This window comes from Plectropomus leopardus, chromosome 4 (genome assembly GCF_008729295.1).
Source record: "Plectropomus leopardus isolate mb chromosome 4, YSFRI_Pleo_2.0, whole genome shotgun sequence".
Classification (NCBI taxonomy): Eukaryota; Metazoa; Chordata; class Actinopteri; order Perciformes; family Serranidae; genus Plectropomus; species Plectropomus leopardus.
This window is the reverse complement of record NC_056466.1, coordinates 26,054,681-26,072,945: the sequence shown is the minus strand read 5'-3', so window position 1 is coordinate 26,072,945 and position 18,265 is coordinate 26,054,681. Positions and strand designations below refer to the sequence as shown.

Below are 18,265 nucleotides of genomic sequence, written 5' to 3'. Positions count from 1 at the left end.
TGCACTAATGCTGCACAGTAGGTGTCAATGTGCTTTCTGTGTAGGTACAGTGTAGGTGTGTGTAGGTCAGATTGGTGCTCAGAGTAGATATATAGATGTGGGCGGATCAGGGAAGCAAGATTTTTACTTTTGAACCTTCTGGGGGTGTAGCGGCTCTTCACAGTAAAAGACAAAATCCACCCTTAACACTGTTAACAGCTACTGGCTGATGGTTGGCAGCCAGCAGCAATCTACCTTTCTCTGTTTATTTTAGTACTGCTTTTGATGCATTATTATTGCTGTAGATGACTGGCCAAATCTAGAAAGTGTAACATCAGAAAGACATATTAACAGTGCTGCTACATTGGAAAAAAACATGCTTATGTGAAACTTAATTGGTAACTTTTAGTGTCTGCAGACATACAGGGAGAAATCTTAGAAAGAGAGGATACCAGAATGCACTGCAACTTGTTTTGTCTTTTCCTGGTCTGCTCATGAATTGCATACAGAAGGACAGGTCAATCTCTGTTCTTTTCCAGGTTTTTCAAATAGAAACGCCCACTCAGCAGTTGTTTGGATTTTTTGAAGTGGGGTGATATGAGGATACTTTAACATAGTCAGTGTAATATTTTCACCACTTTACCTTGCCAGCAGACAGACAGACTTTTTCCATGAGGAACTGAAGCAGTTCTATCCCCTTCTATGAAGCCGCAGACTCCAGACAAAACCAGACTCCTTTGACAAAAACGGCATTTTAACTCACAGAACATGAGAGTTGGTGATCTGCTGCTGCCTGGATCAATTAGCTTGTTGGTGTTATGATGTGACTTTCAGATCCTCATGTGGCATCCAGAGCAGTACATTGCTTAGCTTGTGTGCCGTTTGAAATTTAGTATTCATATTGGGTTAAAATAATATAGCTAATTTGGAAGAACAGCAACACATAATTCTCAAATCAGGTTTGGCTCAGTCAGAGAGACGCACAGAAGGACTAGGGGGTGCATACGTTGCAACGTCACCATGCAGCACCCTACATCACCCATAAGCACTTGAAATGTGTGTGTATATATATATATATATATTGTTGCTTCCTACTGGCATTTTTTTATGTACTCAGATTTGAACATTCAAAGTGCATATGTTTGATAATAATAATAATAATAATAATAATAATAATAATAATAATAATAATAATAATAATAATAATAATGGCCCCGCTCTTAAAATTGTGCATGGCATCATTCTCTGTGCACAATTATTTTTTTATCTGGAGGAACTTGCAGCATTACGCTGTAAATCCTTTTTGTTGTTAAACAGTATTCTGGGAAATGTAGGATGAATTGTAGATGAACTGAAGAAAATTATTCCACAGCACTTTGTAACACAGGCATCACACAAGCTAAGCAAGGTGTTACAACACATCCTGTGTAAAACATCCTGTGCAGCAACACTGTAGTTGCATATGTTGATGCTGCTACGTATATTTTGGTCTGTGTGTGTGTGTGCATATCTGTATGTTGCTCTGTGCTGCTATGTTGGACTAGATCTGAAGAGAAGTATCCCTCTGGGACAAAATAAATCTAAAGCTAATGTTTCTCCACACCTTCAACCCTTGTATCTCTTTTCACTTATCTCACTCTAACTTTATGGTGTCATACTTTTTAATGCTATTTTAGGTGCTCACTGTAGGCAGAGTCGAGTGTCAGATTTTAACCAATGGTGTAGCACATCCTCCTTCCTACCACTTCTTCCTGTTGAGCTAATCATTTTGATTCGAGACAATAAATTAGTGAAATGTCAAAGTTTGCCCGCTATATTGTTAAAGTCTGCAGTTCTTCAAATTCCTGATCAGCACATTGTTTTATTATTTGTATGCAGATCCACAGAGTCAGTTTGAGGTCATCCCTCTTTATCACTTCTCATTCAGCCACCCATTCAAACAAAAATATTTTACCGTCTATTACTGTTGGCTCCCTGAATCAGAGGAAGACTTGCTGGAAGGCAGAGTTGGGGTTGGATCAAGGTTTCCGTCTGGGGTTTGGATGCAGCCCGCGGGTTGCCAATTGATGATTGCTGCCCGATGATCTGAATGCCGTTGACTGGCTGCCACTGCTTCCACTCTTCAGCCTTTACTGACAGTCATTTCCATATCTTTGTAGTATCTGAGTCATCGTGCAGGAAAGCCAACCACTTCTTGCCAACAGAAAACTTACTTAAAATATTGCCATTACATTTTTCCTCATGATTCAGAGTAAAGATGGAACAGCTGACAGCACTTGAGTTGGAACCAGTGCCAGCACTTTCCCATTTCAGGGAGTTGGCCATTGGCAGAGCAGCAGTGTGTCCTGTCTTAATGTGGCGAGCTTCCTTGATCTCACCGTGTGCTTCTAATGAAGGTACAATCCATCAGAGCAGTACTGTAATTATAATAAAGATGTTATAATTAAACAAAACAATTGCAATACATATTTACCCGATAACAGTTCATTATCAACGTTATATTTCCATTTTAAAAAAAAATGAATCAGTGTTGTTGAGATGATCCTTTCTCTCAGCTTGCTACTAAGTAGCACGTACACAAAACTCATGTGTATGTCTTACTGGATGCATACTGGTCGCTCCACTTCTTTTACGCTGATGTAACTATATATATTACAAGGCAAACAGTCTTGCTGCTCAACATATGTCAGAGCAGCTTTTAATTATTGGGCTCTTAAAGTAACACTGAGGGTGGAGAGCGAGTCTGGTAGTTTAAGTTTTATAGACTGTGTTTACACAGGGAGGTGAAGAACAAACATAGCTGGCCTCATTTTCGAGGTAGGGTCGTCTGGTGTCAGACGAAGACAAGGCTTCATGTGTTCGCGTGTGTGTTTTTGAATTATGTAAACTCCTAAAGAATGCAGGAATAACTGCAATTTATTGGCTTGGTTATAACTGTGCAAAAACGACCAGGCTGTTGTCATATCTGCACAGATACACCTGTAACACCTTGTACAATGAAGGAACCAAGATCCTAAAGCAGAGAGTAAACCATGTAAAACTCACTCCTCGAAGATCAGACTGGCTCTGATTGTACACACACAAAAAAAATGCCTTCACGCCAGCCGTGGGTGAGGAATTATATTTTCAGGTTGCCCATCTGTCCATACGTCTGTCCCATTATTGTGAACGTGACGTCAGTGACTCCTTGAGGGAATGTCTTTAATTTTGGCACAAACGTGCACTTGGACTCAGAGATAAACTGATTACAGTGTGGTGGCCAAAGGTCAGAAGTCACTGTGACCTTTCGTCTGTCGTCCCCTAATGCAGAGGTTCTTGCATTTTGGCTGCAACATTGTCTTTTAATTTCCTGTAAAACCTTTTTTTCCCCCAACAAAATTAACTCAGATCCTTTTCAGTATTTTTTATCCAGTATTTGCAGTATTGGAACACTACCATCACTTACCTAAAATAAACATGAACACATTTTTCTGTAACATAGAAATTAAGAAATGTTTGAGAAAATGTGAAGAAGAAACACTTGGGCCATGAAAATATCATCCCACACTGACAGTCAAAGATTTGACTATTTGATAATTCTTACCATTCCTAATGACGTACAGTACGTCGCCATCAAATTGAGACTCGCACATACAGTGTTGCTTCTTCCTTCAGAGCTCATAGAATAGCTGAACTTTGTTGCTGTGTGATTTCTGCAGGCAGACTCCCAGAAGTCATGTCATTGGTATTCCTAGTCTGTTGTCCCTGCCCTGTCACGACTCCTTCTTCTAAGCATGTTGCTGCACACTGTCTTCACGCCATTTTAACATACGGCACTGCCTTTTCATCATTCACTTTTTTCCTTCTGTTTTTCTTTCTTTCTTTCTTTCGTTTCTTTTTCCAAAACAAAAATTGACAGAAGTGCAGTTTTATTGTCTACTGGGCAAAACAATTGTTTTTTTTTCTTCTTTCTTGCCGACAAGAGAGACCCAGACTCAATAGTTGGCTCCAGTAGGCTATTTATGCTGGTGCAGCACTTAACTGCTTATCCTAAGCAGTTTGAGTCTGCATCGTAATGAGCCCTCTAGGTGGTGGAACAGCTCAGGGAAACAGACAATGAAGTCTGTCTTATGGTCCTGATATGTGCAACATGTGTTAGAAAGAAACAGAAAAACTCTTGTTTTCTCATCAAAAAGGAGTAAAACTTGAATGTGGTTTGCAGTACATGTACAGTAAATCTCTCGAGGAGCAGATTTCATAAGGCAGTGAAATTATTTGCTGATTAGCCATCATAAGTTCAGAAAGCTCAGTAAAGCTTGGCTCTATCTGGAATTTGATGACACAAAGCTGATAACAAAATAATAAGCTGTCATAAAATAGCATATGTAAATGTTGGGTGGGTGTTTAGCTTCTTTTTTTGGTTAATTTTAGTCGGAGCATAAACAGAGTCCAAGTTGTTGTTTTTTTTTTCTTTTTTGTAGAAACAGCACTGTGTTTTACTTGTACTGCTCTTTAAATGTGAGCCAAGATAGTTGTGAAGACTTGTATCTAAGCAACTGTGTTATGGCCCAAACACACACCCCTGCTCCCTTAGTCCTAGTGTTTGTGCATGTGTGTCTATTTGCATATGCATCTAAACTCACTTGTCCACAGAGAAATTGAATCATTATGACCTTTAATTCATAAAACTGACAACAGTGCAAATACAAGTTTTTAATTTGACAAAGATAGTTTGAACTTTATCCAGGAGCTGTCAGTACCACAGTTAACTTTGACTGCAAGGACTGTGTCTCTGCAGTACAGCTGAAAAGAATTAGGACTACACAAACATCTTGTTGGTTTATGTGCCATACAGTTATATGGAAGGAAAAGCTCCAACCAGCCAAGCTGAATTAGACAGTCTAGGATGCTCCCTACTGGTCATGACTGAAAGTACAGTATGCATTCAACCCCGAGAGATTCTTTACTTAATGGTTAATTGTCTGTTGTTAGTAAACACAATCACCTGCTCAGAGGAAACGTAAAATTGAGCTCATGCATGCATTTCGCAACCCACACCATCAGGTTGTACTGATAGAGACATAGTTTTCTTTTTTTAGCTTTTATATTATATTATATTTCCTTGTAAGTTCCAGTTTCAGTAAAAAAAATATTCAGTAATAAAAAAAATATATATGATATAATATATATATATAATATATATATATATATATATATATATATTCCTTTTTTTTGCAGACATTATCCTAGAATGGCCAGCATATTATCATGTAATATGATGTATATATTTTTTTGAGATTGTGCTGTTTGACATTACCTGTATAATCACTGGAGATACAGAGAGTCCACTCTTTCTGGACAGGGTGAGTAAGTTAAATAATTAAAACTTTATATTCAGACATATGACATCACTTCAAGCTGTCATTATTGAATTGTATTACACAGTCTCATAAACAAGCACAAGCCACTAAACAGTGCCCCTTTGTAGGTCTGTTTGTAGGTTGTTTTAGAAATGTCATTTGGATGCTGTGACTTTGCATACATACGGCTCAGTGAATGATATATTCAAAACAGGACCTTCACAGTGCAAGGGTTGAAAGTTGAATTAGAAAGAAGGTGATGCAAAGGTTAAGTAAAAGTGCATGTTACATGGAACTGCACATATTCTGTAACGTCAATACAACAAATTCTGTGTAAATTGTCTTTGTATATGAATATCAGCCAGGGTATCAGCCACACTGAACACAGGGTGAACACAAAACAAATCTACTGGACTGCGGCTGCAGATCATAACAAGACACTGAGCGGTCGAAAGGTGACATTAAAGGGACATTTCACTCCAAAAGCAAAGCCACATATTTCCCTCTTACCTGTAGTGCTGTTGATCAATCAATCTGCAGAGTGATGTCTGCCTACTCTTCAATATAATGGAACCAGATGTTACTCAGCTTGTGGTGCTCAAAGGCCCAAAAAAACATTTGAAAAACTCAACCTTTCCTTTCAGAAATCATGGCCCCGGTTACTCAAGATCCACAGGGCTTGTTGTGAGCAGTTTCATGTAGGAACTATTTTTTTGTCTAACGAATTACTCCTGGCAACTGCATCACCTCACAGAAGGAAGCTGCTAGCTCAGCAAGCACCACTGAGTTAGTTTATGTTGCAGCTCAGCTGAGGAGGACTCCATTAATGTTTACATCAGGAGTACAAGCCTCTCATCCATGTTTAGATGCATGCAAATTTTGTGCAGTGATATGGTTGGCAGGTATAGATTGGTTAAACCGGGTGAACTGCCCTTTTAAGATTTAATGAATATTCATGAATTCACTGTGCAGTTATCCGTTACCACTTTTTTCTGTTCTACAGGTGTCAGCCACAGATAAATCACCCCACGTGCATTTTATCTGTCTAGTTAGAGTTGACACTAAACATAATTCTTCTGGTGCACACCTGGTGTATATAAGCAGCCAGCTGGTTTTTCAGGGATACATCAACATCTACCGCATTACAGCCACTACTCCAGTGAACAGACAGACTATTAGGGACCATTTGCTATGCCATCAGGACCATAAAACAGACAAAATGTGAAAACCCTTATTGAGCTCTCTTATTGAATTTATTCCTATTCCATTTGTGGCAGAATAGAACACGATGGGAATGTGGGATGCGCATCAGAGGTTCAACTTCTATCTGAACATCTAAAAATTTAGAGAAAAACCCAGTCCTATGTTTTCAGGCTTCCTTTTCTGTTGTACAGTAGGGTGCATCCATATGAGAATGCAGTAAGGTGTAAAGACAGTATACAGTGAGTCGTTCTTTGTTGCCTGGCTTTACACTTTCCTGTTGGATTTCTGAGCAGGCAGAGCTGAAACTCGCTCGATACCTTCCCACACTTTGATTTGTTTCTATAAACTGCTGTCCGTCTCTCTTCTTTCTTTCAGCCTGTGTGAGTGTGTGCACTCCACAGCGGCTCACTCTGTCGCACGTCAAACTTCACACCTTGCTAACATCGATTAACACCCAAATCCCCCTCTACAGGTGCTGAGAATAAAAGCAAACAATGGGCAGGGATTTGCTTTTGGCTCATTAGATAGCCATTTGATTCTATTTGTGCAACAACACAGAGAATGAACTGAAGCCACTTTGTCATGGAGGTTTTGACCAATGGCTCAAATTATACAAAAACATCATAATCCTTTGAAAAGGAGAATCAGACTGCATTTGTCGGTTTTATGGCTCAATGTTCTCTTTGGCTTTTGCAGCAGCTGCTTTGTTAACTCAGAGGTGGCAGTCCCTTATTGATTTTGTAATTCGTCCCTCTTAATCCTATCAATACTGTGTCTTTTTCAGCTAAGACCGGCTCTCTCTCCTGCAGTCTTAACATACTGGCTCAGTGCCTTCCCTCTCCAGGTCAAAGGTCATTTAGCATCTTCGCCAATCAGGCCACCATTGTAGTATGACTGACAGGGCCACATGCAGAGACTTCTGGGGTCTCCTGGGGCCAAGATTTAGCCAGGCAAGGCAGGCAACCACACTACCCCATTGGGGGGATGCCTTGTGTGTAGATAGGCATGTGTGTGTACGTCTGAGTGTGTGCAGGGATGTGTTTAAGCGTGTTTGCACTGTACTGTAGCTCAGGCCTGGCAGTGCTCCAGTGCTCCGAGCTAATGGAGTGCTAATGTCCCCAGTGTGCCCTTGTTTACTGAACAGCTAAATACAGGAGGAGGAGAAGGGAGCCTTTGCAGACTGAAGCATGACACAGCCTGCAATTTTGAATCACTGTTCTCATAACACTTCCTGCATTTGCTCCCTTTATGGCTCCAGGCCATAAGCATTCCTCATAGGCTGTGACTCGCTGTTTGATCTTGGACACCTGCAATATTTTCTATTGATGTTCACCTTTTTTTTTATTTCCTTGTGGCCTTTTTACAGAAAATGATGTAGCTTCACCGATGTTATACTGACGACACCCAACTGTATCTCCTGCTGTGATCCATGCAGTGTTAACTCGCTTTTAAACTGCACTGAATCTAAAATCCTGGATGGCGAAAAACTTCCTTCATGCTGAACAAGAATAAAATTGACAACTGCAATCACAATCAAAGCCCTCGGGCGTCTGTGATTAAATCTAAAGTACCATGTAAACAAAATCTTAGCATTATCTTTGATTCTGGTGTAAAAATTGATAAACTAATTAACTCAGTTATCAGCATTAGCTTGTTTCAGTCTTGGATCACTTGCAAAAGTAAAATAATTTCTACCGGTTACACATTTTGAGACTACAGTTCTTGCTTTTGTTTCCTTTTTCCTAGATGACTACAGTTCTCTATCTGTATGAATCAGTCAGTCAGCCCTTTCTCGCCTGCAGCTTTTTCAATATGCTGCACTAAGACTCCTCGCTGGTACCAGTAAGAGACCATAGCTCCCCTGTACTGGCCTCTCTTCACTGGTTACCAGTGAAGTGCAGAATTGATTTTTAAGATTTTGTTATTTGTTTTTGAAGAACAGCATGGACTGGCACCAGGAAACATCTCTGGACTGCTCATCCCTGCTCATGGATGTAGAGAGATCTGAATACAGGGTTGGAGGCAGGCCTGCATTCTTTCCCAGGAAAGTTGCTCAGTGTCGCATGAAGCCAAAAAAAAACCAACTTTATTTCTGCAGTAAGAAAGTACCTGGGTCCTAAACATTGAGGAGCCGTTAGAGCAAGTTTACTAGAGATTTTCTCTGCCCACGATGGCTTTTTTCAATTTAGCCTTTTATTACGTTCAGCTGGGATAAAAGTATTTATTGTGCAGCTCTTCTAGACTTCTAGACTCTCAATGTATTATTGGAACAAATGGATCAAAGTCTGATAGTAAAACAAGTCATTTCTGGAAGGTTATGGCGCTCAAAAAATGTATCCCACTCATCTCTAGACATATTTTTTCACAATGTTAGTCTATGGGAAAAAAGTCTTTTTGGGCCCCATGGCATCACATGATGGAGCTGGATGTTGTAATTCCATGTTTGGCCAATATGTCAATTGGCTTCGAAGCCCAGCGCTGTTCCTGGGGGCTTGCTTCCGACCCTCTCAGATCTGGTGACCAATTACTGCTCACCTTCCAGTTAAAAAAATAGGAATGGGACCGAGCACTTTCAGCTGTTGGCCGTACATTGTGGAGTTGTTTACCGCTAACAGTCTTTTCCAGCTTTACCTGTTAAACCTGTCTAAAGACCCATCAACTTTCTTTTGTCTTTTAACTATCATCATGAAGACAAGCCTGGCCATGCTCTGGTTTCTATTTGTTTGTATTTTGTTCAATTTTTTTGTTTTTGGGATGCTGTTTGTGTTATGATTTTTTCAAGATATTCTTTGCTTTTATTAATTTATGCTGTTATTTATGACTGTGTTTTTATTTTCATTAATTTTTTCACTTAGCCAATTCAGTTCTTCAGGTGTTAGTGCAGGAACTAGCAGCTCAGTTTGTTTCTGACATGCTCTGAATAGGGAAAAACACTAAGACCATTGTGCTTTACGTCATTTAGTGATACTCAGTGTTGCAAATGAAAACAGTACTTTTACAGTCACTAATTCTCTACATACACAAAACTTTTATGGAGTTCATCTACGTCTCTATAGACAAATAATCTCCCCTATTCTTTTTCTCTCCATCAGTGGGTGAAGGCAAAAATCTGATCCCCATGGACCCAAACGGCCTGTCTGATCCATATGTGAAGCTCAAGCTAATACCAGACCCCAAAAATGAGACCAAGCAGAAGACCAAAACCATCCGCTCCAACCTCAACCCCAAATGGAACGAGACCTTTAATTTGTGAGTAAATGACACATTGTCACCTCTGTCCCTAACAGCGGCTATGCCACACTTTTGGATATGTTGAAATGTTACATTATCAATTTTTTTAAAAGGAAGTGTCAGCAGTAGCTACATTGAAAAAAAATACTGCATCTTCTAACGCTTATTCTTATACTTTTAGTACTGCTGACACTGGTGGCTGCTGTTAAAATGTGTTTTTATTTATTTTAATTTTTTTTTTCCATAAATTATTGAAATTAAATTATTTAGTGTTTTTAAGTCATTAATCATGTTATTAGCACTACACAACTACTACCACTATACTATTATCACTGCTATTACTATCACTACAAATATATAACAAACATAAAACTATATAACATATAAACAATAAAGTGCAATGCTTTACAATCACCTGATGTCTGAATGTAAAAAATGTGCATCTGTGTGTTGTACAGCAAGCTGAAGCCTTCAGATAAGGACCGCAGGCTGTCAGTGGAGGTGTGGGACTGGGACCGGACCACTAGGAACGACTTCATGGGGGCTCTTTCCTTCGGCGTGTCAGAGCTCATGAAGGCCCCAGTCTGTGGCTGGTAATGCTCACTTCCATGTTGTTATTCACCCTGACGTATTGTTTGAAAGTTTCCAGTTTGAGGCCCGGCAGCTATTAAGCTCACTCACTCTTCCTCGCTATGATATATGTTATTGGACACTTAAAGGCTTCATTAAAGTTTAAATATTTAAAAAACCCTAAATAACTGTTTCATATTCAACGTTGTTTTTATTCCAAAAGTGCTAAGGTGCACAAAGGTGCAAAAGTATCAACAGTAGGTCGATTTGGGCAATAACTTCTTCTGTATTGATTGATGGCCACCTCGAGCCAAAACAAGTGTAAATTTGTCTACTCCGATATTTGTGTCATGCTGATTTTAAACCCAGCAGAGGCAAATAGGCTTTTGGTTCCAGACATTATCCAGACCCAGTTAGTCTAAATCAGTGGAAAAGTAGAATACTAGAATAGAAGAAGGGAAGACGGTTGAATAAAACTGTTCTCACAAAGATTGTCTGTCTCCCTCCACCTACCCGTCCTTCTCTTACAGGTATAAGTTACTGTGCCAGGAGGAGGGGGAGTACTATAATGTTCCCATCTCAGAGGAGGATGACGGGAATGAGGAACTGAGGCAAAAATTTGAGGTGAGGACTGTGCTCAAATAATCACTATTATCACTTTTTGTCTCTCTTTCTGTTTGTTGACTTGAACTATTGACTTGAGTTCTTGTTTAGTCTTTGCAACATCAAAGTGTGTCAACCATTGGCTTTCATCGAGAGTTTTTTCGTCTGGATATGTAAAAACTACCGAGGACTTGATATTTACATTGATAAACCTGACTCATTGTTGATGTGGTAATTCTGTATTTGGCACAGTCCTGCCTGGCTGTGTGACTAAGGCAGCCGTTAAAGGCGGACGACATCTTTCCGAAATCACTTTAACCTTGTTAATCCCATTCAGCCTTTTCCTTAATTCACTGTAAATGGGTGAGTATGAGTGTGTTCATGGCTGGCTTCAGCCACTTAAAAACGAGCATGTGTATTAGAATTTGGAGATGATGGTCACATGCTCTCCTCTGCTACAGCTAATAAATTAATAATCACAGTGTGACAGCTGCAGCTTTCAGAGACCTCAGCAGCTCGTGGTCTTTTTGCACTCTGAGAATTCACTCCTGCAGTGAACGTGTGAGTTGTGTGTTTGTCGACGATTGTTAGCATTTTGTTCCTCCATCAAAGAGATTCCAGCCTGGAGTTGAATCAAAGCTGCCCAACAACAGCCACTAATGTCTTTTTTTTCAGTAAGAGCTGTCTTTTAATCTACAGAGCCACTTTGTTTGACAAAAACCTTATAATTTATTTACAGTGAAGTCCAAGATGTTTTGATGAAATATTTTTCATGACTTTTTGTATCATTATTTAGTAATGATCAGGCAAACTGGCTTCTGTTTCAGATGTGTTGAGATTGAAAACATGAAATTCAATTGGACTTTTTAACATAAAGAATTTTTTTTTTTACACATTTCCAATTCCTAATATTACAAGCTGTAGAATTAAAATTCTGTCTTAAAATTGTATAAAAAAAAATAGGCTCCTTGGATATACTGTACCATTTTTTTTAGTGCTTTTAATCCTTAATTTGCATGGCTTATAATTATAAATATTTAAAATGATAAATTTTAAGTTGTCTTTTGACAACAAACTATCTCTTAATGCACTGTAATCAGTGTCAGCGATATTGCTTTTTTCTGAACATTTGTAAAAAAAAAACTTTAACAGACAAATGCATTACTTTTTGTATTTTAGAAAATAAATTTAAACTTGTTTTTTATAATCATTGAACTATGATCAATTCTTCTCCCTCTATTAATATAAAGTTTTCCATTTTAATTACATAATATACAGAGAGGATCCAACATCAGTTACAGGAAATTATTTTCTCATTCAAAGTATTATAATGTTGAATTATGTTTATCGGCATAGTAACAAATCTCAAATAATGAAGTTAAAAAGTGACTTTTATAAACAGTATTGGAGTGTCAAAAATCAAAAGTATATCATGCATTTTCGCCTCTTAAATGCCACCTAAACACACATATACACACTCACACATTGTCCGAGACCCTTTTCAGCGGAGGCGATTGATGAGACACTGTTGCCTTTCCCTCCATCCAATTTCAGGCCTGCTCAGAGTGAAGCAGCTCTCTTTGTGGTCCTCTGATTGTCCTCTCAGCGGGATCCAAGGTCTCTGAAAGAGACTTTTTTAAAGTTATTTTTTCGACATTTCTGCCACATATATATATATATATACACATTTGTGAGTAAAATTATTTGGATGATTACGGCGTTAGAATTGTCTCATCATGTCCTGTTAATTATCGTCTTGCACTTTTATAGACTAACTTTGGCACCACTGACACTGCACTGTGAATTTTTTAAAGCTGTGTACAGGTTTTAATTACGTATGAATGTTAATACGTGTAAGAAAAAAGAAATGAATGAACTGATAATGAAGCCACTGATGACATGGTAATGGTCATTTTGGACATTCATGCAGAGAAGAGTCTGACCTCATTTGGTTAGTCATAGCAACAGGTCCACAAGTACATAATGTTCACCACAATGCATGATGCATCACGGTCAAGTGTTGGTGCTTTGTGTGTCAGGGATCAACAGCTGGTCCTTCACGCTGCCCACACACACACACACAAGCTTGCACTTAGTGTACACTCACACTCTATACTGATAGCAGATACTCTCAGGCTTGTTCTAGTTTGTTTTCTAAAGAAATTCTACAGTATTTTATACAGCATGCAGCATTCTCCAGTGTGCAGTCTAGGGCTTTAACATATGATTACTTTCATCAGAGATTAATCTGCCCATCATTACCTTGATAATTCACTTGTTTTATCAATGAAATGCCGCAAAATAGTGAAATATGCCCTGTGTAATTTCCCAGTGCCAAAAGGTGACATCTTCAAATGATGTTTCAGTTGATCAGCAGTTAAAAAATTAAAGACTATTCAGTTAATGATCATGTATGACGGCAAAATAATCAAATTCTCAATGTTGGTAGAAGAATTAAACCAGCAAATGTGTGGTTTCTTTGTTTAAAAAAGACCAAAATAATAATTCAGTGATCCAAATAGCTGCAAATACATTTTTTATGAAGCTCCAGTAATACATTAAACGATAAATTGTTGCAAATCTTTAGTCATTCTGTGATATGATACAATACGATAGGATAGGATATAAGATATACGATGCAGTACAATACGATACCATACAATATAGCATACAATATGATGCACTGCAATATACAAAACAATACTGTTTGATTCAATTCAATATATCATACAATATGATGAAATCCGATACGATATGACACAACATGACGCAAAATGATACGACATAGCATACGATATGATATAGGATATGACATGACACGATAATACGATGCGATACAATATGATACAACATGATATGATATGGTACAATATGATATGATAATTCAGCTACTTCTGCTTGGTATAACATGCAACACTACAAAGGTAGTGTTTTTATTTTTCATCTATTTTTTTCAGTTCTTTCAGTCCCCAGGTGTGTCAAAATGGTTTTTTTAATCCACTTGATTTTATTGTATTTTTATGGACTCTTTGGCCTCGACAATTTGCCAAGTTCTCTCTCCTTTTTTCTCTTCATAAACCCCTCTGTGGTTCTCTCCCTTTTTCTCCCCCTAGCTTCCTGCTCCCTCCTGTGTGCTTGGTGAGACTTATACTGTACAAATGCTTCTTCATCCTGTGTCACACTGTCATATTTAATGCAAGAGTTTCTCTCTTCCTCTCTCCCCTTCTTGCCCCCCTGCTCTCAGGATTGCCAAATTAACTTTAGTCTAAAGGTAGCCCCCTCTCCTTTCCTCTCCTCTCCTCTCCTCTCCTCTCCTCTCTCCTCCTCTCTCTCTCCTCTCCTCTCCTCTCCTCTCCTCTCCTCTCCTCTCCTCTCCCTCCTCCTTTTCCTGCTCTTCCCTCTCCTCCTCCTCCTTTTCCTCCTCGTCCTCTTTGGTCTTGTCTTATTGTGGTGAAATGTTCCTTCACCTCTCCTCATGTCTGATCATTTGTATGTGGTTCCAAGCTGCTGCAAATAGATCCAATTTACTAACAATTTGTCCTGGGTTGGGTTTTTCTTAAAAGTAAGTAACACAAATTTTGATTGCTTCTTCAAGTTTTACTCACAAGAACTTTTAGCATTTCATCAATTGACTTAAAAAAGGTGATTTGTATGTAAAGTGAGACAGCATTAGCTCCTCTCCGTCTCCCCTGCGTCTTGTTCCTCCGAGTTTGTCAGAGGATTGTTAGTAAATCCTGACACTGTGCTGCTCGCAGGCCATGGCTATACATTTATCCACGTGTCTCTTTGTGTTCTGTACGTGTCTTGTCTGTGTAAATCACTCTGTCTCTCCACACTGTGAGTGCTTACATCATCGCCACTGCAGGACTAACCATTTCTCTGATCTTAGAAATTGGTTAAGCTTCACTTGCCTTGTTTTTCTTTTCCTTAACATAAACATCTCATGCAGTCTTAGATCAGACTTCACATTTAAACTTACTGGAATTATGGACAACAGAAATATTCCTCTCTGGGAAAATGATGATGAGGTTTGATGAAGAGAAACAAAACCAACTGTGACCACTAGATGTCAGCATTCAACTGACTTGTTGTCAGACCAAAGAGCAACTGATTTCCTGTGTGTGTGTGTGTGTGTGTGTGTGTGTGTGTGTGTGTGTGTGTCTTTCATCAGTGTGTTTTCAAGGTAACAGATTTTTTTTCCCCACCCTCAAATTGTCACCTTGCTTCTTCTTCATACTGGAAGATTTGATTTCCTCACCTCTGGCATTTGTACACTTTGTTTTTACATGGCAGTCAATTAAATTTCCACTCAGTTATGATACTTTTGATCTTTAGATTTTAGTTTTTAGCCGCAAACTAAAAAAAATACAGATTTCTGCATACCTCTCTAAATAAATTTTAGTCAAGGTAACATGAGGGCAGGAATTGTTGTGACATTAAAAACTGAAACAGAGGCCAGCCAAGATTAAATGAAAGTAACTGATAGACGCAATACTGGTCCTACTACATTTGGCACCCAAGGCAAGCTTCCCTTGGGCATCCCTCCACAAATGTTGTTGTTGTTATTATTATTATTGTTATTATTTATTACTTTTATACAAGAACTAAGGCTAATGAGAAATGGACATGAATAAACTGTTAGGTTAAACTGACAACAAACAGTTAAAAATAAATAACAAACAATAAGAGAATATGATGTAAAAAAAAAAAAAAAACCTAGGGGCAATTTTGGCACTTCCCTATGGAAGTATAGGATGATTCATCAGTGGATAGCAGACTTTTATAATTACACTGGCTCAGAATCTGAATTTAATGTGGAGTTAGCAGTTTATCCAACGTTGACTCTGCTGAAACATTATTCCAAAGGCTAAAGCACAATATTTAGTGTCATCTATAAGTACTGCATCTTCACTCAAATTCTCCTTGTGAATCTGTGTGTATGAGCTGGAGTCTGCAGATCAGCCCTCAACTAAAAAGTGTCTTGGTTGAGTCGGCTCACACCTATGCTAAGTGCACTAAGTGAGTCGGCACTTTTGGTTCCCTTCTTCCTGTGGTTTCAGGACCAAGCAGTTGTGGAAGGCTCTGACCAGGTGTGTCTGAAAGGGAGGAAGTAAGGCTGCTGCTCGCTCGGCTCGGCCAGGCTCTTTAAACTGGCTAAAGCTTACAGGTGTGCTGTGATCTGGTGCGGTCTGCTCTGCTTCGTGTTTCTCTGCTGGCCTGCCAGATTAAGAGCAGACTACAGTAGATGCCATTAACCAAACTAAAGCTGCTCAGCATTTGGTTGTCTCAGGTAAAATATTCAAAAAAGTGTTAGATAGTGGGAATTGGACTTAAAATGAATGCCTCAGTGATCCCTGCAGGTGAAATGTGATAAATCAGGTAGTATGTTATGTTTTTCTCACTGTTCGGGCATCACTTCATTTTGTCAGCAGATGTAGAGAGTCTGAAAACTCTTTTCTCCGCCAACTCCAGTTGGTCTTCATCAGAAATTTCTTTCATACTATACTGAAGTAAAGGTCACAGCGAACGATAAAGTAACCTTCTTTGGTTTTCTTTCTTGTGAAGTGATGACAGTGCCTAAAGAGTTTATGGCCTCCTCGATACTTCAGACTCTATAGCAGGGACGCAGTCAGGACATTTCACAATTTATACCAATTTGTTACAGTCAGTGCTAAAGCTAAACTCTGTGTAGATTACATCTGTGGTCGAGGATCAGCATGAGTTTGGATCTGTGTTTGGCCTTGGCTGAGTGTGAATACTGGACCTGGATGTCTAAGTTGTGTTCTTGGGCAGAGAGGTAAGAAAATGTATGAAAGAATATGTTGTATTTGATTGTTCTTTAGCATTCAGACTGCCATGATGTTATGAATTTTTAAGCATAATGCACTGCAGTTTTCTCCTTGGAGCATCTTGCTATACTGGGAGATTACGCATGACTATGGCATGAAGGAAGTGCATAGAAGAGAATCTCTTTGTAGTTTTTGCAAATACAAGTGAACATGAGCGACTCTTGGATTGGACATGCATGCACATTGTGAAACCACACTCTTTATTATTCTATAAGCCATGTGACTTTGTCCTTGTGAAAAAAAAATATTAGTGCAGTTTAATGTTTTATTTTCTTAGACTTTGGCTTAACCACAGAATGAGATGTAAGAAGTGATGTGATACTTTAAATAATGTAATAATAATAAGGTAAGAGGGAAAATATGTGTTTTTTGTTTTGGGGAGAAGTGTTTAATGTTGTGTGTTTAAGAGATGTACAAGTTACAGAGTTAAAATGTCCACTTAGCATACATATGTTGATGTTCTGTTTTTTTATTATTATTATTATTATTATTATTGTGATCTAGTTTATTAACTTTATCAGTCTATAATTTTATCTCCCTGAATTATGAGTTTAATAAATAACCAACAATAACTATTGGAAACATATGTGACTTTCAGGTTTTCAAGTATGTCTTATACTTATACGATACTTCTAGATCACACTTTTTTCCCTACAAACCTTACTTACTTACTTATTTAAATAGCTTTCAGCTATTCTCCTTTAAGTCAACAACAACAACAGACAACACTGAGATCTCAATTAATTTTAATTGCACATTTTATTTGTCAATTGTAACAATGAAAGAAAGAAATGTCAATATCACCTCTTATTTTCCACGAGTTATTACATTGTATCTATTCATTATTGAGCCATTACTGTGTGTATCTGCTCTACAATGGCACTGCAGTCTCATTTCACTCCATCAATTTTAAATTCTGCTTATCAACCAGTGTATTGGGGCTGTGACTGAACAAATGAGCAGTGTGAATGTGTGAGCCCTTTTTTTAAGAAATGAAATTCAAACACAAATATTCATGTTTGTTGAAAAACTGAAATGAGTAAAATTGAATATGCTGGTTCAATAGTGTTTTCTCACATTACCTCAAGAGGAAGCCACAACAAAGAAGCTTAATCTAAGTTTACCATTGGTTCAGTATCTTTTAAAGCATGTGATGCATATAATACATTTTAAAACAAGGTGCACATTTTAGGAATTCAGGAATTAGTCATCTTGTCTGAACAAAAAAACGAAGCTTTATGTTGTGTGTGTGTTACTCAAAAGTGCATTTTTAAAATGTGTATCTCTTCTTACTTGCCACCTTTTGTTCCCTGAGCGCAGAAAGCCAAGCTAGGCCCAGGTAAGAAGGTCATCACCGAGACGGACGACAGCCACTCCAGCCAGCAGACTCAGAACAGCCTGGACCAAGTCAAACTCAGCGACTTCACCTTCCTGGCTGTACTGGGGAAAGGGAGCTTTGGCAAGGTAAGGCAGCTCAAAACAAAAGAATGT

At 38.5% G+C, this 18,265-nt stretch overlaps 1 protein-coding gene across 2 annotated transcripts in view; it reads left to right on the top strand.

Annotated features, from left to right (window-relative positions):
• prkcaa (protein kinase C, alpha, a) overlaps window positions 1-18,265 on the top strand; it is a 186,754-nt gene that overhangs the window by 110,588 nt on the left and 57,901 nt on the right. For both annotated transcript variants that reach the window (XM_042484741.1, XM_042484740.1), the window contains exons 6-9: window positions 9,614-9,770; window positions 10,211-10,345; window positions 10,853-10,946; window positions 18,095-18,238. In XM_042484741.1, the coding sequence (XP_042340675.1) occupies window positions 9,614-9,770; window positions 10,211-10,345; window positions 10,853-10,946; window positions 18,095-18,238 (530 nt within the window). The remainder of the gene's footprint in view (window positions 1-9,613; window positions 9,771-10,210; window positions 10,346-10,852; window positions 10,947-18,094; window positions 18,239-18,265) is intronic.